This window comes from Artemia sp. Qi Xiang Cuo, chromosome 6 (assembly GCF_049724085.1).
Source record: "Artemia sp. Qi Xiang Cuo chromosome 6, ASM4972408v1, whole genome shotgun sequence".
In the NCBI taxonomy this organism is placed as follows: domain Eukaryota; kingdom Metazoa; phylum Arthropoda; class Branchiopoda; order Anostraca; family Artemiidae; genus Artemia; species Artemia sp. Qi Xiang Cuo.
In genome coordinates this window covers 45,659,019-45,680,907 of record NC_142799.1, presented here as the reverse complement: position 1 = coordinate 45,680,907, position 21,889 = coordinate 45,659,019, and the positions used below count along the sequence as shown (strand labels likewise).

The 21,889-nt window shown below is 37.3% G+C and overlaps 1 protein-coding gene across 2 annotated transcripts in view; it reads right to left on the bottom strand.

Annotated features, from left to right (window-relative positions):
• Window positions 1-21,889, bottom strand: part of LOC148951281 (PRADC1-like protein) — a 43,272-nt gene that overhangs the window by 20,082 nt on the left and 1,301 nt on the right. The window contains exons 2-3 of one of the 2 annotated variants that reach the window (XM_089090217.1): window positions 13,703-13,827; window positions 1,641-1,777 (exon numbers count right to left, since the gene is read on the bottom strand). In XM_089090217.1, coding sequence (XP_088946343.1) covers window positions 1,641-1,777; window positions 13,703-13,799 — 234 coding nt within the window. In that variant the 5' untranslated portion in view covers window positions 13,800-13,827. The remainder of the gene's footprint in view (window positions 1-1,640; window positions 1,778-13,702; window positions 13,828-21,889) is intronic. The other variant, XM_089090218.1, reaches the window with a different exon arrangement.

Genomic DNA, 21,889 nt, shown 5'->3' with positions numbered 1-21,889 from the left:
AACAATAACTTCTTCGAAAATAGCAACAAAGACAACAACTTTTGAAAGGAGAAAAAAAAAGAAATAAATAAAAAGGGAAACAAGAGGGAAAATTAAACAAGCAAACTTGCCCACTCGTGCTTTAGAATTGCTGGTTTTGATTTTTGCCGGCTAATAAGTGTCTGAACAGCTAGATTTGGGTCCGCTAGGTTATAGCGCCGAATCAGAAAACTATTTTTTGTCCAAGGTTGCAATTTTAGTAGGTACTTTGCAAAACGGAAAAATATAGAGCAGATTTTAGACTTTTCACGGTTTGCCAATAAATTCCAGAAAGGGGTCACATATAATATATGTGGCAGAGCAGTAGCGTTGTAAATACTTGCCAGAAGTGGACGGTTAAATCTCAGAGTGGATTTAACAATCAAAGCATAGGAGCTGGATATTCGCCGATCAAGATGTGAGATCAGGAGGGAACGGGTATGCTGTAATGAGGAACCTATTGGAAGCCCCAGATATACTATTTTATCAACTGGTTTTACTGAGCAATCACCTAGTGTGATATTAGCAGGAGGGTCATTCTTCCAATTATAAAGCAAAACTTCCGACTTTTGGGAGTTAAATCTCAGACCGACTTTCTCGTAGTTGGACTGCAGACATGAGAATATTTCTGAAAGGCGGTTAAGCGTCCGGCTGAGATTCAGCGTGTCATCGGCATAGCACACTAGGTAGATGTCAATGGAACTGAGAATGCATGATGAAGGACAGCTGTCTTGAGGTACAATAATGTAGTTATTGAAGAAATGGGGGGATAGAACTGCTCCCTGACGGGCACCTTTACGGACTGGTATCAAAGCTGACCATGGGGCTGGTGGAAGGCCTTTATCGGAAGGGAGCTTGAGTCACACGCGAAGGTGAGAATAAATATCACGGAAAGCCCGGATGATATTTGAGTTCACTCTTTTAGCTTGAGTTTAGCAACATACGTGCATGAATCAATGAATCAAACGCTCTCTGCAGGTCTAAGCCCCCGATTGCTAGACTTTCTCCTGATTTGTGTGCATCCAGGAGTGCATATGCAACGACATGGAGCGGTTCCGCACAACCAATATCGCGTTGGAAACCGAATTGCCTTGGTGGACTACAACACAGTTTTTCAAACTCATCTACGAATAAAAGTTCAAATAACTTGCAGAAAGTGGTAGCAACCGTGATTGGACGGAAAGAGGAGCAATGCATGGTAGCTTTTCCTTTTTTAGGAACTGGCGTAAGATCTCCAATTGAGAAAGTGGTTGGGACAATACCCTGAATGAGGATAATCTGCATTAGGAGGGTTCCATGACTAATGAGAGCGGGTTCACCACTTTTTAGATGGAGTGCACTGATCCCGTCAATCCCAAAAGATTGTTTAGGTTTTAGGTGAGAGATGGCCCTACATACAGCTCCGTCCGTTACAAGATAATCACTCCGAGGACAACTATCTAAGGAGTCGTCCAACTCAGCTTCGTATCTTTCGTTGAGGGCTGGGTCAGGAGGTAGGGGATAAAGGGGTTGGAGGTAGGGGATAATTTATCATACTATATGATAAAGGGGTAGGGGATAGAACTGTAAAACAAATAATAGAGATACAGGCAATCACATTGGCATGAAAAATCTGAACTCACAAAATTCTCTGCAAATCCTTTAGCGGGGCGGGAACGAAAAGTGTATGATATGGCTTCAGGCTCAACAATCTCGAAGAAAACATCTTGGCCAGCTATTTCGGCTATATTCGTCCCATCCATCATGTGTAAATTATTAACTTAAAAGAAAAAAATAATTCATTATGCCAAAATTACTCAAAATAGTGAAATGTCTTTTACTTGCAATACATAAATTTAGTAAACTGAATATAATAAATAATTTGAGCATCGAATAAATGCAGAGCTTTTTGGTTAAACGTTACAAAAGATTTTCATCAGTTCACAAATTTTTGCTGATGTGTAGATTTGATCTTAAACCATTTTTTATGTTCCTGTTGTTTCTGTATTTATGTCGTTTGAAGTGAAAAGCACAAGCTCACAAGTTTTGGAATTACTAAATAAACACTATAGAGACTAAACATCGAGCAATCTTTCTGCATCTTTTCATTTTACGAAGAGTAGGCTATACACAGTACGACTATGCTACGATCCATACATTTTGAAGGTAAAGCATAACGGCTCAAATGAATAGTAAGTCATTATTTTCTGGGCTCTTCTAGGATACGAAAAAGATAACGACACGCCCGCGCACTCATTCTGCCGATGGGAATTCAAAACCATCTCAAATATCTCAATGTAATCTACTGACATCCGAGGTTTAGTCAATATAAGGTGTGTGAGTTTAATTTAGGGATGACCTTGTCAAATTACTAATAAAATTCTTGGTCTTGACTAATCAACAGCTCTTTTTACATAAATTCTTTTAATCTTAGGGTGCATACTCATGAGCATTTGAAAATACGTTGCAATCAGGTTCTTAAACACTAGAATAAAACGAAATTTAAATTTTTACTTGACCAAGTTTTCATTTGGATTATAGTTCCTCATTCTTAGCAACAATGCAATTTTCCTGATGGTTGGGAGGAATGAAGGATCACGCATAGCCCCGCCAAAACAAATTGAAGTGCAAAAACAGGAAATTGTCCAATAACTTTGACTGCTTCTCTGAACAAAACTTCTCTAACCGATATAGCTACTTCTACCTTGACTACTAGTCCTACGATAGCTACAGTTGACACCACTACTATTACCACGATCGATCACCAATATTACAGCTACTCCAAGCATGACTACTCCTGACTTACATCAGCACCGACGGTTTGCATAAAAACGTGCAATACTCCTTTCAAATCAGGTTCATTCAGGGATCATTTAGAATAGTTTAGTAACTCAATATTAATTAATCAAGTTAAAAAATCCATTTATAATTATCTTTTTATAATATTCTTCTCGGTGCCAAGCGGCTAAATGCTTTGGGTCCGATATGCAACAAAATGACTTCTTTTTCACCTTGGGTGTTTTTCTCGATGATTGTGTCAGCTGGATTTCCTTTTTTAAGGAACCAATGGCGGGTTTTCAGGGATGAAGTCATTCCAGGTTTACGCACAGCGTCTGACAAAGGTGTTCTTAAATACTCAGTCTGTGGCTTCTACTGTATTAGAGCAATCCGAGCATGCCACATTTCTGTGCGTTTGCCGTGTTGTCTCGGCAAAACATTACATGGAAATTAAAGAAAACTTTACTTTTGATTATTTAACATTAAGTAAATGATAGTTTATTCTATGTCATTTATCAATAAAAAATTCACTTAGTAAATATATAGTTGTTGTTACCTCTAAAAGTCTATCTGATATCTTCAAACTTGTTGAATAATTGCCAAAAAATATTTTGCTGAGCTGTAGTCAAAGGGAGGATCAGCACGGCAATGTATGTTTACTCACAATTCTGTCCTCATCATTTCAATTATCTTGCTTCTCTTTCCTTTGAGAACAGCTTAGCAAACTGTTTTTTTCAATTACCTAGGACGTGTATTAATTAATTAATTAATTTCAACCAAGTACTAAATCCAATCAATGATTAAACCAAAGAGCATGGGTAACTTATAAGAGTGGAAACTGACGCTAATTTCAAAAAAAATACTGTCCACGCCATTTATCGTTTGGTGACATTTCGCATTTTTTTCAGTGTAAAAATAAGAACAATTAGTTTAACTTGTGTAATGGGTATTATAATGGGAAGCAATAAGTATCTGATCTCAGTTCCTGACAGAAAAATGATTACACCACACGCTAGATGGCATTGATAGCATTTTTTTGTCGACACTAGCACCAGTTTCCACTCTTAGAAGTTACCCATACTCTTTGGATCAAACGATATATACTTTATTCGCCAAGTTTAACCTTCCTGAAATCAGAATCCATCAATAATTCATAATATTTACAGAAATGAGGCATCTGATTTGTCGCATGGTCCCCTTCCAATGTACGGTAGCAATCCTGTAGCCGTTGACATTGTTTAATCAACAGTCTATAATGAATGTTCATTTTCATTGTCGGTTCCCATGAAGAGTAAAAACTATGAATACGGTTACTGGACAAAGGCTTGGGTGAAATGTGAAGTGACTCGGAGAGAGTTTCCCCAAGGACTCCAGATCAGAGGCAAAACCTCGGTAGAGGGATCACAACATGTCCGCCAGTTGTGCATTAAGAGAAAGGGCCATCTTTTATAACTTTCCGCTGGCGATCTTCTCAAAGTACTTTCTCCCCCTCATAATACGTTATGATATGTTTTGAATTGATAACCCTAATCCCCGATTCTTTCTCAAGTTTTTCAAATCCAAATCAACATGACATACATTCCAACTTTCCCCCCAAATCGTTGTAGGTCATTCATCTCTATTTTGTAACCATCTTGTTTTATTCCCCATGGGTCTTTGACCTCTTTTTCCCCCTTATTATTTATGTTATCAAGGCACAGCCCATCCAACATTTTTTTTCACCACTGCAGGCTGAATCTCTAAATTTTGTCTCTTTTCTACACTTCTCTTTTCATCTCTACTTTTCTCAGTTTTGTCAATCGCGCAAAATAATAATTCATCGTTAAATCTGATTTGGACTCCAGTGTCCACCATCTTTGACTGCATTTCTTCATTGTAGCTCCGTTTAATATCTTTTTTCTCTCTTTTAGTCTTCTTTATTCTTACCGAAGGAACAAATATTTCGTTATCAAATGGGAACTGAATTCCGACATTTGGTTTTTCATATTGTACTAAAATTTCCCGAACTTTGCGAGGAAAAGCGCGTACAATAAAATTCGTCTCCTTTTTCTCTGGTGCAATCAGTGTTTCATTTTGGAAATTTTTTTTCGGCGTCTCGCAATCGTTAAAGGTGTTCTCAATTTTTCCATTTTCTGGAAATGTTTCCGAATAATCATTTTTGCGCGTCTTATTTTCAATATTATAACGGTCACATATAACAACCCAAAAATATACTTCCCCGAACAGGGTCTAAATGCAGACTCACTCAAAAATAATATACTTTACAGCAAGTATTCATAGGGATGGACCTTCGCTGTGGAAACAACCCCACATCTCAATAAAAAAGTAAATTGCCCCTTGGCATAATTTCAAATAATATAAGGCTGAAAATGCAAAGGCCTGTGAAAACGATAAGGGTACTGAGAATGAAGTAAAATTTTGAGCGAACCATGAATCGCCTTTTTTCTGGGTTCCCTCCCCTGGGATAATTAAATGAAGAATATGCGTTGATGCTAATTGAAGATAATACGTAGATACATCTCCCACTGAATACAATTTGCCAGCAGTAATTGTCGGTTCCCATGAAAAGTAAAAACTATGAATAGGATTACTGGACAAAGGCTTGGGTTAAATGTGAAGTGACTGGGAGAGAGTATCCCCCAAGGACTCCAGATCAGAGAGGCAAAACCTCGGTAAAGGGATCACAACTTGTCCACCAGTTGTGCATTGAGGAAAAGGGCTATCTTTTGCGAGTTCCTGCAGGGGATCTTCTCCAAGGGATTCCTCCCCCTCATAAAGGATCGACATATCTTTTGAGTTGATAACACCAATCTCAGATTCCTTTCCAAGTTTTTCCAATCTGACTCGACATTCAATATCTCCCAACTTTCCCCCAACCCGTTGTAGGTCATTCATCTCTATTTTGTAACCATCTTGTTTTATTCCCCATGGATCTTTGACCTCTTTTCCCCTATTATTTATATTATCAAGGCACAGCCCATCCAACATTTTATTTTTCTCCCAATTATTTATGTTATCAAGGCACAACCCATCCAACATTTTTTTATTTTTCGCCACTGCAGGCTGAATCTCCAAATTTTGTCTCTTTTTTACACTCCTCTATTCATCTCTACTTTTCTCAGTTTTGTCAATCGCGCAAAATAATAAATTATCGTTAAATCTGATTTGGACTCCAGTGTCCACCATCTTTGACTGCATTTCTTCATTGTATCTCCGTTTAATATCTTTTCTCTCTCTTTTAGTCTTCTTTATTATTACCGCAGAAACAAATATTTCGTCATCAAATTGGAACTGAATTCCGACATTTGGTTTTTCATATTGTATTAAAATTTCCCGAACTTTGCGAGGAAAAGCGCGTACAATAAATTTCGTCTCCTTTTTCTCTGGTACAATCAGTGTTTCATTTTGGCAATTTTTTTCGGCGTCTCGCACTCGTTAAAGGTGTTCTCAATTTTTCCATTTTCTGGAAATTCTTCCGAATAATCATTTTTGCGCGTCTTATTTTCAATATTATAACGGTCACATATAACAACCAAAAAAATATGCTTCCCCGAACGGGGACTAAATGCAGACTCACTCAAAAATAATATTCTTTACAGCAACTGTTCATAGGGATGGACCATTGCTGTGGAAACAACCCCACATCTACAACTCCACACAAAATAATAAATTATCGTTAAATCTGATTTGGACTCCAGTGTCCACCGTCTTTGACTGCATTTCTTCATTGTATCTCCGTTTAATATCTTTTTTCTCTATTTTAGTCTTCTTTACTCTTACCGAAGGACCAAATAGTTCGTCATCAAATAGGAATTGAACTCCAAAATCTCGTTTTTCATATTCTATTAAAATTTCTCGAACTTTCCGAGGAAAAGCGCGTACAATAAATATTGTCTCCTTATTCTCTGGTACAATCAGTGTTTCATTTTGGCAATTTTTTTCGGCGTCTCGCAATCGTTAAAGGTGTTCTCAATTTTTCCATTTTCTGGAAATGTTTCCGAATAATCATTTTTGCGCGTCTTATTTTCAATATTATAACGGTCACATATAACAACCAAAAAATATACTTCCCCGAACGGGGTCTAAATGCAGACTCACTCAAAAATAATATACTTTACAGTAACTATTCATAGGGATGGACCTTCGCTGTGGAAACAACCCCACATCTCAATAAAAAAGTAAATTGCCCCTTGGAATAATTTCAAATAATCTAAGGCCGAAAAGGAAAAGGCCTGTGAAAACGATAAGGGTACTGGGAATGAAGTAAAATTTTGAGCGAACCCTGAATCGCCTTTTTTCTGGGCTCCCTCCCCTGGGATAATCAGACGCAGAATATGCGTTGATGCTAATTGAAGATAATACTTAGATACATCTCCCACTGAATACAATTTGCCAGCAGTAATTGTCGGTTCCCATGAAGAGTAAAAACTATGAATAGGGTTACTAGACAAAGGTTTGGGTTAAGTGTGAAGTGACTGGGAGAGAGTATTCCCCAAGGACTTCAGATCAGAAAGGCAAAACCTCGGTACAGGGATCACAACTTGTCCGCCAGTTGTGCATTGAGGAAAAGGACTATCTTTCGCGACGTCCCGCAGGGGATCTTCCCCAAGGGATTCCTCCCCCTCAAAAAGGATCGACATATCTTTTGAGTTTATAATATCAATCTGAGATTCCTATCCAAGTTTTTCCAATCCAACTCGACATTCAATATCTCGCAACTACCCCCCAACTTGGTTTAGGCCATTCATCTCTATTTTGTAATCATCTCGTATTAGTTCCCATGGACCTTTGATCTCTTTTCCCCCCCTGTTATTTATGTTATCAAAGCACAGCCCATCCAATATTGTATTTTTCTCCCTATTGTTCATTTTTTGAAGGCACCACCCATTCAACATTTTTTTATTTTTCGCCACTGCTGACTGAATTTCCAAATTTTGTCTCTTTTCTACACTTCTCTTTTCATCTCTACTTTTCTCAGTTTTGTCAATCGCGCAAAATAATAATTCATCGTTAAATCTGATTTGGACTCCAGTGTCCACCATCTTTGACTGCATTTCTTCATTGTAGCTCCCTTTAATATCTTTTTTCTCTCTTTTAGTCTTCTTTATTCTTACCGCAGAAACAAATATTTCGTCATCAAATGGGAACTGAATTCCGACATTTGGTTTTTCATATTGTATTAAATTTTCCCGAACTTTGCGAGGAAAAGCGCGAACAATAAATTTTGTCTCCTTTTTCTCTGGTACAATCAGTGTTTCATTTTGGCAATTTTTTTTCGGCGTCTCGCAATCGTTAAAGGTGTTTTCAATTTTTCTACTTTCTGGAAATTTTCCCAAAGAATCATTTTTGCGCGTCTTATTTTCAATATTATAACGGTCACATATAACAACCAAAAACTATGCTTCCCCGAACGGGGTCTAAATGTAGACTCACTCAAAAATAATATTCTTTACAGCAACTGTTCATAGGGATGGACCTTTGCTGTGGAAACAACCCCACATCTCAATAAAAAAGTAAATTGCCCCTTGGGATAATCTCAAATAATCTAAGGCTGAAAATGCAAAGGCCTGTGTAAACGGTAAGGGTACTGGGAATGAAGTAAAATTTTTAGCGAACCATGAATCACCTTTTTCTGGGTTCCCTCCCCTGGGATAATCAGATGCAGAATATGCGTTGATGCTAATTGAAGATGATACTTAGATACATCTCCCACTGAATACAATTTGCCAGCAGTAATTGTCGGTTCCCATGAAGAGTAAAAACTATGAACAGGGTTACTGGACAAAAGTTTGGGTGAAATGTGAAGATACTGGGAGAGAGTATCCCCCAAGGGCTCCAGATCAGAGGCAAAACCTCGGTAAAAGGATCAGAACTTATCCGCCTGTTGTGCATTCAGGAAAAGGGCTATCTTTCGCGATGTCCCGCAGGGGATCTCCCCCAAGGGATTTCTCCCCCTCATAAAGGATCGACATATCTTTTGAGTGGATAATACCAATCTCAGATTCCTTTCCAAATTTTTCTAATCCGACTCGATATTCAATATCCCCCATCTACCCACCAACCCGTTGTAGGTCATTCATTTCTATTTTGTACCCATCTTGTTTTATTCCCCATGGGTCTTTGACCTCTTTTTCCCCCTATTATTTATGTTATCAAGGCACAGCCCGTCCAAAATTTTATTTTTCCCCCTATTATTCATGTTATCAAGGCACAGCCCATCAAATTTTTTTTTGTTTTACGCCTCTGCAGGATCAATCTCCAAATGTTTTCTCTTTTCAACACTTCTCTTTTCTCAATTTTGTCATTCGCGCAAAATAATAAATCATCGTTGAATCTGATTTGGACTCCAGTATCCACCTCTGACTGCATTACCTCATTGTATCTCCGTTTAGTGTCTCTTTTCTCTCTCTTAGTCTTCTTTATTATTACCACAAAACAAATATTTCGTTATCAAATGGGAACTGAACTCCTACATTTGGTTTTTCATATTGTATTAAAATTTCCCGAACTTTGCGAGGAAAAGCGCGAACCATAAATTTCGTCTCCTTTTTCTCTTGTACAATCAGTGTTTCATTTTGGCAATTTTTTTCGGCGTCTCGCAATCGTTAAAGGTGTTCTCAATTTTTCCATTTTCTGGAAATGTTTCCGAATAATCATTTTTGAGCGTCTTATTTTCAATATTATAACGGTCACATATAACAACCCAAAAAATATGCTTCCCCGAACGGGGTCTAAATGCACACTCACTCAAAAATAATATACTTTACAGCAAGTATTCATAGGGATGGACCTTCGCTGTGGAAACAACCCCACATCTCAATAAAAAAGTAAATTGCCCCTTGGCATAATTTCAAATAATATAAGGCTGAAAATGCAAAGGCCTGTGAAAACGATAAGGGTACTGAGAATGAAGTAAAATTTTTAGCGAACCATGAATCACCTTTTTTCTGGGTTCCCTCCCCTGGGATAATCAGATGCAGAATATGCGTTGATGCTAATTGAAGACGAAACTTAGATACATCTCCCACTGAATACAATTTGCCGGCAGTAATTATCGGTTCCCATGAAGAGTAAAAATTAAGAATAGGGTTACTAGACAGAGTTTTGGGTGAAATGTGAAGTGAATTGGAGAGAGTATCCCCCAAGGACTCCAGATTAGAGAGGCAAAACCTCGGTAAAGGGATCAGAACTTGTCCGGTTATTGTGGATTGAGGGAAAGGGCCATCTTTCGCGATTGCCGGCAGGGGATCTTCCCCAAGGGATTTCTCTCCCTCATAAAAGAGCGACATATCTTTTTGACTTTATAATACTAATCTCAGATTCTTTCCAAGTTTTTCTAATCCAACTCAATATTTAATATCCCCCGACTTTCCCCCAATCCGGTGTAGGTCCTTCAGTTTTATTTTGTAACCCTCTTGATTTATACCCCATGGGCCTTTGACCTCTTCCCCCCCCCCCTTATTATTTATGTTATCAAGGCACAGCCCATCCAACGTTTTATTTTTCTCCCTATGATTTATGTTATCAAGGCACAGCCCACCCAACATTTTTTTATTTTTCGCCACTGCAGGCTGAATCTCCAAATTTTGTCTCTTTTTTACACTTCTCTGTTCATATCTACTTTTCTCAGTTTTGTCAATCGCGCAAAACAATAAATCATCGTTAAATGTAATTTGGACTCCAGTATCCACCATCTTTGACTGCATTTCTTCATTGTATCTCCGTTTAATATCTTTTTTATCTCTTTTAGTCTTCTTTATTCTTACCGCAAAAACAAATATTTCGTCATCAAATGGGAACTGAATTCCGACATTTGGTTTTTCATATTGTACTAAAATTTCACAAACTTTGCGAGGAAAAGCGCGTACAATAAATTTCGTCTCCTTATTCTCTGGTACAATCAGTGTTTCATTTTGGCAATTTTTTTTCGGCGTCTCGCAATCGTTGAAGGTGTTCTCACTTTTTCCATTTTCTGGAAATTTTCCCGAAGAATCATTTTTGCGCGTCTTATTTTCAATATTATGTGGTCTGTTTACTTCCGCATCCCATTTTTGTGGATTATCAACATTTTGAACACGAGTATCAAGTATTTCGTTGTTACGACAGGGCGGCACAGCCTTCCAATTTGTTTTATGGGCCGGTCCACCTCCCCACCTTGTCAACGAAGTAGCATGATTTTCCGTTTTAGCATTTAATGTTTAATAAATATTTGATAATCTCTCACTCATTGACATTCCCTTACGGGCTTCAATTTTTTCCAAATGAGCCTGATTATATATTTCATTGGCTTGTCTATATTTTTCAATTTTGTCCATAAGGGCCTGAGGAAGCATTTCATTGGCTTGACTATTTTCTTCAATTTGATCTATCTCATCCTGTAATTTTTTCATATATTCTAGGTGCTTTCTTTCGGCTACCTCTTCTCTTTGTTCGCTTTCTTTTCTATCTTACTCTCTTTCTTTCTCTTTTCGTTATCTGGCTATTCTCTCTTCCTTCGTGAAATTTAATATTTGTTGTGTCGTATCTATTGTAGTGCTCTTTTGCGAGCCCCTGCTGGATCTCGATTCAACACTGCTGCTTCTAATCGTACTACTTTGATTCCATCTGTCATTATTTCTTCTTAATTCATTTTCTGCATCTGTTTGTTCTCTATCCGTATTGTCTCTTTCTTTATAGGCTACTCTATCCCTTTCGTCCTCTTTTCTATTCTTTCTAATTTCATCTTTCTCAGCCTGCATTTTTCCTTATATTCTCGGTGCTCTCTCTCAATGGCCTCCATATTAACCTTTCTTTCTATTTTCCTACTTTTTCTATGGGCTTCACTCGCCCTTCTGGGTCTTGAGTTAATCTCATCTCTGTCCGACATAATTTCAAAATTCTGTTAACTTCAAATTACCTTTTCAGTCTAAATGAAAATTCTTTTATCCATGTAACTTCCGGTCTCTCGCGAAAAATTGCTGCGTGTCAATTAGCCTTATATTTTTGCCCACTAAGTAGTTGCGCGATATATTGATTCGTAAATTTTTCAATTGATCTAACAAGGCACGGCCCATAATAGATCTTCATAATTATATTAATTGATTCCGTATTATTTCTCTTTGTATGTAATCAAAATAGGCTACTATGTAGGCTAACTCAACTTGTCTCGCCGAAAACCCGGAATTCTTTTACTACCAAGTTTACTGATAGGACCTTTTCTTGCTGCCACCAATGTTCGTGGTGATAGCTACCTATCTTATACCGGTAGGCCACGATGCCACCAGTATTATAGTGGTAAGCTACAATGCCCAATATTGGCGTGGTAATGTACGGGTGTCACCACTTATTTGAGGGGAAAGCCCCGGCCCCAAAATATAATGTGATGCCCGCGTCTACCACACCGGTTATGCAAATATCGGGTTTGGTACTACCCTATTTACAGTATACCCTGTCCCAGGGTATGATAACGCGATCGAGTGGCCAAATGGCCACTTTGTAAAGCCAAATGTACCCACCCTTGGGTTACCACTAGAAATGTCTAACTCTCTCCTTGGAGGTAACAAGCCCCCCTGTCAATATAATAATGACGGTATCTCGTAACTCTATTCCTACCCTGCCTGGGTTCCGGGAAAACTAGTACACAGTTTGTAGAAAATACCTTACTTGTATTCTTCCAAACGGTCACAAATAACAACCAAAAAATATGCTTACCGAACGGGGTCTAAATGCTGACTCTCTCAAAAATAATATTCTTTACAGTAACTGTTCATAGGGGTGAACCTTCGCTTGGCCCAGCCAATCCTCTCAATCCCCATTCAAAACCAATTCTACTTTCTTAGCTTTATCATTCTCAAACCAGGCAGTCCAAAATAGAATTTAGTTCAAAGCTTACTTATTGCAAACCAACTGTAGCTTAGCAACGAGACTTTTAAATTGTCATTGAAAATTATACTATAGGCCAATCTAAGCAAATATGATTACAGAACAAAACCAGGTCATTCATCTGAAAAGAAATGAAACAGGGGTGGAATACCTCTCAACTAATTTTAAAATAAAAGCTTTATAAGAACTTGTGCTGGTTCGAATAACCAAGAGTTCATTGCTGTTTTTACGTCATCGTCATCTTTCGTTGAACTTGAGACGAAGGTTTCGCATACCACGCCCAAATCAAGGCAACAGAACATGGAATGAATACACACGCATTACCCTGAAAATTTGAAGGCCGAACATTTTCTCTCCCAGCGCAAAATCATGGCGTTGGTGTCTAGGAATAGGCATGGTGGTCGATTTCTTACAACGGAGGAACCACTATCAATGCAGAAGCATACTGTCTAACCCTCAGAAAGCTCCGCAGAGCGATTAAAAGAAAAAAAACTTGGCATGTTGACAAAGGAAATTGTCCTTCTTCATGACTATGCAAGACCTCACACTGATGGTCAGACCCGTAATTTGTTGGACAGTTTTGGCTGGGAAATTTTAGACCACCTACCATACAGTCCTGATCTTGCGCCGAATAATTACCATCCGTTTCTCTACCTTAAGCAACACCTCTGGCAAACGTTACAATGATGATAACGACGTAAAAATGGAAGTGAATTCCTGGTTAGCGGAACAGGCGGCAAGTTTTTATACAGAGGTTACTTTAAAATTAGTTGAGAGGTGTGATAAGTATTACAACAAACTTGGCAACTATGCTGTTAAATAGAGTAAAGTATGTACTTTTTGAAAATGAATTTACTTTTTTTTTAAATAATCATTCGTTGTGTACTTATTATCAAGTGAACCTTAATTAAAAAAGACACCTCATATATAGTAAGAATTAGTTTCTACCTACTACAGTTAGTTAGTTTTAGTTACTATCAACAAGGGTTGCTTTTTACTACCATTATGTTACCATAAACGGTTAGTTTTACTTGAAAATGTCAACTTTGAAAGAGACCAAACTTACCTCCACACATAGTCCCAGTGATAAGAAGCATAAAGATGAAGGACAGAAGACTCAGTAGTGATGTTAACTCTAACGTTGTTTGGTATATTCTTAACATTCCATATAATCCTGATGCTCATCAACTTCTTTCATGGAAGAAATTTTAAGATTTGAGTATACTATTTTATAAATCAGTAAAAAAAGGAATTTATATTGAGGGGGGCAAGAGGGGGTCCGCCTCTAGATAGTCAATAAGCTTGGGCTATCCTTCAGGACAAAGCAGTGGTGGTTCTGGCCTCTTCAATTTGCTTTTACTTGCAATAAGTATCAAGCATTCTTATATAAGTATTAGAGTCAGTAAGTAACTTACTGCAAACTACGACCTCTATTTAATTTTAATAAAGATAAAATTTTAAAAAATACAAAATGATTATAAATGTTAGATTATTTATTCTAAATTTACGCCCCTAAAATTTCTGTGCCCGGTATAAGTACCCCCTCAACCCCTCTTCTCCATAATCACCTGTGGGGACAGGGGTGTTAGAAAACCTGTGAAAACACAAGCCTAAATTTTTTTCAAAGATGTCTGAAAATTCTGACGGCTTTGTTCCGAATTTTCTTATGTTAGTCCAAGGGAAATCAAATCTCTTGGTTGAAAGGGACCATCACAAATATGAGCCAAATCTGAGGTTGGACCTTTAATTGGACCATGATGGTTAATTAATTATGTCAAAGTTGAACTGGTTTCAATATTAAGATTGTCTTCACTTTCTGTTTTTGTAATGTAACAAGCGGTTAAAAAGTAAAGATAGCCCAATCCTTCCCTAAATCTTCAAAAGGACATTTTCTTCAAGCAATAACAAAGAAAAGCTATTATTCAGCAAAGACATTACTAGGTTAAACTCAAAAACATTACAGAATACATAAGTAAACAATGCAAACGCATCAAACAAACATAAATTAAAAAGCAGACTCAGCTTTGACTAAGGCTGTCAACAATGAGTTGGTGTAGACAACAGTAGTGCACTGTGAACACTTTGGGTGGCTCATAGTGAGGTAAATAAGCTTGGCTTTTTTCCCAGCTTTGCCATTAATATTAAACTGAATATCCCCCTTCCACGTCCTTCAACTCCAACGCCCATCATAGGAGACAAAATCTTGCAGTTGAACTATGCACTATTCCAACAGCCCAGTGCATCCCACCTCATTCAGTTGCACGTGATTTGAAAATGACGTCTAAGAAAATCAAGAAGTACACCCTTTAAATTACTATGTTGAAACCTTATACAGGAAAATTGCAACTCCCCTCTGAACAACAAGAAAAAATAGCTTTTTTACATGCGCTGCAGTGATACGTCTCTTATTTTTCTTCTTTTCTATTGAGGCACTGGAACATCATAAACGGCTCTTTAAGGACTCATAAAAGATAAATCTTATAAATTATTGATTTTTTTATATGCCTATACTCGATAAAGCCGTCATAAAGTGCCATATGGTGCACTAAAAGCGCAATTTGGGTGACATTTTTGGAATAGAAAGGCTGGGCCGGACACATAAACATCATAAAGAGCTAATTATGGGCTCATTTATAAACTAATTTTTATATCTAATTGCTCTTTATAAGTTTGACTTTATAAGGAAATCATAAAAGCAACACATGGCATCCAAAGAGTGCGCTTTGGGTTTTTTTTCATGTTTAAAAATAACAAAAAAGGGTGTTGCCCAATGAAAAAACTCGGCGGACAAATTTTTCCCCACCCCTGCAGAAATTCTGCTCTATGGAGAATCCCCTGGAAATTTTCTTTAGATTTGAAAAAGCAAAAATAGGGAGGAGTCAGCATAGTATTGTACATAGAGGTAGTTCTACATTTATGGGCTAGTATGTGAATCCAAAACGCCAGGAATAGGACGTTATCAGTGCTCACTAGTTGTTTCAATTACACTTAAGAGAACTTGTAGCTATATTGGAGTTTTTATTTATATATTGGAAGTAAAAAATTAAAACAATTAAAACAAGGAGGGGGTGGCCCCTCATAAAAGGAACAATTTCTTTTCATTTCAAGTTTTAATGTCATTCTTTACACTTTCCCTCCCCTCACTGTATTTTCAATGTGACTCTTTTCTTCCTGTTGCTTGTTTAGCATTTGCTGCTAAATTAATAAGAAGAGAAAAGTAGTGTTATTTAAACAACAGAGTATATACAATTGGGGATATATATTTGTCCTTTGGGGAGGGGAAGTGTAGGGCACACTAATACAAAGCAATCTTTAAAAATGATATAAGTGAGTGTTTTAGAATGTTTTCAAGCTGTTATCAAAACTTTATAGGGTTTCTCTAGAAATTGCCATGTATTGGCCTAATATAATATTTTGATATATATGTAACACAGGCATCTTAGCCAAGTGGTTAGTGATCCGGACCCAAAGTCCTGAGGCCAGGAGTTCGAGTCCTGGTGTTGCTGATTCTTTGGTTTGGGACAGGGTCGATGGTGTGTCCCTGTAAGCTCAGCCAGGGTCGACCCAGCTCTAAATAGGTACCTGGAGAAATCTGGGGGGGGCCAAACACGGGAAGCGTGGGATGATTTTCCCCCAAACACGGATCACACTCCCGACCAAAGGCAGTGAATCAGTTGATTGGTATCTGCACGACACAGACCATTGGTCAGCATGCAAAAAAGTTTTTTTTTTTAAGTATCATATGCGTTGTGTTGCCTAAGCAAAAAGCAAAGTGGATACAATGTATTTTTTTCACCAAGGCACTTTGTATAGAAAGAGCTGTTGTAGAAACTTTGGAAAGAGCTGATCTGATTAGAAACTGAAAGTTCTAGTGCTCTTTTTAAGAGTCAAAACTGATTGGGGATGTCAATCCCCCCCAGCCTTTGAGGAAAGGGTTATAAGTTATGCAATTTGCCCATTGTTTGGATAAAGTACTTGTTATTGAGAAAGAAGGGCTAGCCTGACTTTTAGCATCCAAAAAGACGAAGGGCATTCAATTGAATCTTCCAGAGAATATTGGGGAGGGGGGGGTAGACACAGGTGCCTTGACACTACAACACTTTTTTAAGACAGAGCTTACTGATGATATGCTTGAGGCTACTTTTCATGAATTTGGTGTTTTGATACTGCTCAGTATTTGTTGGCTAAACAAGTATGGCATAAAAGGCTTGGGTATACCTTCATCATGGTTTCAGATAACACTATAACCATGGGCCATGGGTTGCAGCCATGGCCCATTCTAACCAAAAATTGGAAAATATGTTTAAAAAACTGGCTAAAAAAACTAATTTATTAGTTTTCACAAAAAATAAATAATTAATCTTAAAAAAAAGTATAATTTTTTTTTGTAACAGCCTACCAAACTCCTCCCCTCCCAAAAACCCACAAATTGTAACCACAATTTTCAATAAGAAAATCCTTTGACTTTCTTTTAAACAATTTTTTTGCAGTAGACATTTAGGTTGCATGTCTAAGATCTTTTTTTCAGTTTTTCTTCCATTTAGCTTCCTGTTTAGTCACCATAACAAACTGCTAACTTATACTTGTTATGTGTTGTAACCTAACACCTATTTATATCCGTATGGTAAAACATCACAGTATACTGACAGAGCTGGCGTCATTATAACTAACATTATAATATTGTATTTAGTTTTAATGTCATTATGATTATAACCTATGGTCATAATGTTGTTTATCATTTTGCATATGAAAATAAAGTTTTTTTGTAAAAAAATGAATTTATTTTAAATATGCATTCTTTTGTTTAGTTTAGTTGAGAAGTACTAAGGAATATGAAAAGAGGAATTAACACACTATAAGCGTCTTAAAAATTTAGAAAAACTCCATAATTGAATTTTTGTTGAAAAGACTTCCATATGGAGTTCTGTAATTTTTTGCAGTAGTGGGTACCAAATTAAAAAAAAAGAAAATAAAAACTAGAAAAAAGAAATAGAGGCAAAAATCATTGCAATTAAGCTAAAACATATTGCATTAAAAACTAGAAATTCTAGCTTTCCTTTGAAAGCATAGTTGGCTTTGGGAACCAACAAATTCTTATTGTTTAAGTTTTTATGGACAAAAGCAATGTCAAAGTCAACAAGTTAGTTTTGATTATCTTCCAAGCATAAATCTAACACAAATCACCATTAGTAAATAAATGAAACCCAAAACAAACAGAAATTACAATAAATAGCCTAGTCAAACTCAAAAAAGCAAAGATTAATATAAGTAGGACTGACAACGCCCATGCCTTCTCAAGACCAGAACCAGATTTGCACTTTACTTAAAAAAAAAAATATATATATATATATATATATATATATATATATATATATATATATAAACAAAAAAACATTTAAAATGTATTTTCTTTTCATTAAAGTGCAAATTATGCTCTGTTCTTGAGAAGGCATGGGGGTTGTCAGTCCTACTCATGTTAACATGTTAATTTCGGTTCGTTTTGAGTTTGACTAGGTTATCTTTTGTAATGTCTGTTTGTTTTGGGTTTTTTATTTATTAATGGTGATTTGTGGCAGTTTTATGCTTGGAAGATTATTTAACTTTATTTCTGCTCATTTGTGGTTTAATGGAGCTCTTTACTTTTATATTTCTGATCATGCAGGGTAATTTGGCTTCTCCCAATGTGGTTTCAGGCATCCATCCCCTTTCCCCAATCTGTAACTGCCAATACTCCTTCATATCAGATGATTTGAAATTATAACTTACTCTACACAATTTCGCCATACATAACCTGAATCAATTCTGTCACTACTAGGATATTACTAATCCCTCCCTTGCCTCAGCACCAATAATAAAGGCATGGACTGAAAATATATATGGGAAATAGGAAGAAATAGACAATAAGTCTCAAAAACTCATTTAGTTTTCATCTGAAGGCTGAGTGAGGCTTAGGAAATTAGACCATTGAAATATAATCCTTTTGGTATTTTACATCTCTCCAACAAAAAGATATGCCACCCCTCCTTAATAATAGACCACTGAATTATGAAGTAAATCACTTCAGTTAAACAAATGATTAAAATAAATTCGAGAAACATTTTTGTGCAATAAGAAAGGAGGTGTGACCTTGTAACACCTTTGTGGATATTACCAACATTTTTCGATGGAAAAATTTTGCCAGACAATTTGAACCCCATTGAAAGGACAATCTTCCCAAAAATTCCCCCCCCCCCTGCAAAAAGTCCTTAATGACAAATAGCATCTGCAGGGTTTGGACAAGTTGGTCTGTTTCAAATTATAGGCTCTGTCTTATTTTTATAGGATTTCCTGGTCCCAAATATAGGATTCGGAAGTCCCCAGGATCAGATCTGTAGTAGATGTCTTGGAATGCCTGGTCACATAAATTTGTGATTTCCCAAGTTTCTACATTTTTTTTTTTTTTTTCCAATACAAACTGTACAAATAGTAAAAAACAGTAAAAAATCAGATACTCATACTATGCCAATGATTGATTGATACAGGTAAAATATTTGGAATCACTCTTGCTGCTTCTTGGGTATCAATTTTGGTATGAGGTAATTTTTTCTCTTTGCAAGAGACTACTACATTTTTGCAGATTCCACCATCTGCTCTCTTTCACTTGTTCTGGACTTCACAGCTCCTTCAAGCAAAGAAACAGCTAGGGCAATGTCTATGGAACTCTTGGACTCGGCAGGCTTCTTCATTCTGTTGGTCACTTCCTGAAGCAGAGTATCTGCTACTGTTCTTTTGTCTTGATCTGATGCTCTAAGTTTTTTCCTTTTGCTTTCCAGGTCTTCTATTTCTGTCTTTTTGTCATGAACCTCCAGCAACTTCCTCTTGTTGTCCTCTTCAAAAGCTGCTTTCTCCTTCTCGGATGGCTCTTCTTTTTTCTTTTCATCCAGATATTGTTGATACCAAGACCGTGCGGAACGTGCAAGATTCAACAGCTCTTTTGTAATAATAAACAGTTCTGGTTTTCCAGAAGCTTGTTAAGTTCCAGGTACTTGCTGTCCCGCACTCATTCACCAGACCAAAATAATGACTCCAGAAATTATCAATCCGAGTAATGTCCTCACAGGGTCCAGTTTCCATTCGCAAAAGCAGCTACTCAGCCTGGGCGACGTCTGAGCTTTTTCCAATTGCAATCTCGCATGCCACAACTGCTGTGTCTGCAATGCTTCTTTAATCCTTCATGTTGATTGGACTCAAATAGTGTAAAGCCTCTAAAGAACATCCTTATCCAGAGGACATTTGTTCAAAATATGGCAAAAACCCGCAATAAAATATTTTTGCACATTGACATAGAAAATGGACTTGTCTTTCACTGTTGCTTTCTCACCAAAAAATTGTTCCACATTTTCTGAAACTATGGGCTTTTCTGCAAAATTTTCAGCCAGGTTCAACATTTCTGGTGAGAAATTTTCAGTCTTGGTCACAAAATCTGGAGTAAAGACTCATCCGCAAAGTGTCACAACTAGTCTTTTGATCTTTGAGTGCAGAACATGAATGAGAGGTTCTTCTTTCTGGAACAGTTGGGTGAAACCCATGAACAGTTCTGCTGAGGCTAGAACAAACTCAAGTTGGGCCTTCATTGTTGTACTTTTGATATAAGCCACAATCTTCAGAAATTTGGGAGTGGACAGAAGATTCTTCAGTTGTTTCTCTCTTGGCGCAAAGTTCAGGAAGTACTCTAAGATTGCCAGCCACTGCTGCATGGTTCTAGCTAGGCACATCCAATCGTCAGCCAGCGGCTTGGGACATGCTTCATGAAAGCATTCTCTGGCACCCCCACTTTTTTTTGGCACTTTTGATAGTCTTCACAATGTGCAGGACAGCCATCAAAAAAATTAATGCACAAGAATAACAAAGTTGGAAATTTCTTCTCTGAACACCTGAAGACCATTCAAGAAAGCATTATGGATTATATGGATGTTGCAAGTACCAATCTTCAACATTCCCTTTCTTGTCACTTTCGTTTGTTTGGCATTGAACCTGTTCCAAACACTTCTGTTGCCATTTGGTCCATCAACTCCAAGCGTGATCAGTTTTTCAAGTGGCAGCTGATTCTACTCAATGGCTGACATAATCTTCCTATACAGGTCATCACTTGTGACGTGGCCCATAAAACTTGTACAAACGTGTCTGCTCTGGATTTTGTTCCCATATGAGGATCAATATTGAACATGTAACTGTAACTCTTTCATACCAGCATTGTTGGTTGTCTTGTCATATTCTAGTACAAAATATGACTGAATATCCTTCCTAAGCATTTGCATACAGTACAGATGCAGCACATCAGTGATCAGATACATGAGTTTCTTTGCACATAGGGACATTCTATTGGGGATCTTACCAGGGAACATTGTATGGAAGGTTTCAACAATATGGTGTGAAGAGTTAGCAGACATGGAACTTTATACCGTCTGAAGTGTCCATATTACTCAGCTTTATAAGCCACATCATGCTCACAAAACATGTTTGTACCAACTAATAGTTTATCCTTGGTACTTTCATCAACTCGAGATTGTCCCATCAGGTGAAGCTGTAGTGGATGTAGTTGAGCAGTAATTGTGGCTTTGTGCACTCCAGATCAAACATGTTGTCTTAGCTGAGCAACCACAGCTGTACAACCAAGATTTGTGAAGCAGTTTGCAAAAGAACAAGTACTGGTTGTTCCCAGTCTTACACCATTTGTCAATCTTTCTACTGCTGCAATCTGTCTTAGCAAGCCATGAACTATCAAACTTGGTAGGCCCCATACTTAATTACCAAGCATCACCTGCAAAATAGCATCCTGCAATTAGAAGGCCATAAAAAGGAACAAGTGGATATTTTGCATCAGCCTTTTATAGCATTTGTTCAGCCAGGAAACGCATAAGTTGGAAGAAAGAACTCCAGTCTCATTAAGCAGAGACTGCTAGCCTATATATTGATCTTCATTCATTTTGGACAGGCCCAACATGACAAACAACAAAACATAGGCTACTAAGTCAACACAACAGCATAGCCCAGGCAGAAGCAGCTTACTAAGCCCAACACAAAGCATTAGTTAAGTTCAAACAGCTCAACAGTAGTAATTAATTATGAATCTACACTGAAAGACAGCAGAGTTTACAAGCAGAGTCAAAAGCAAAGGAAAGCACATCTTGACTTACTTAATGAGCAGTAAAAATTGCAAATCATGAGCAATGTTCTTAGTGCTCTTCAGCCAAAAATATAGGATTAATAGGAT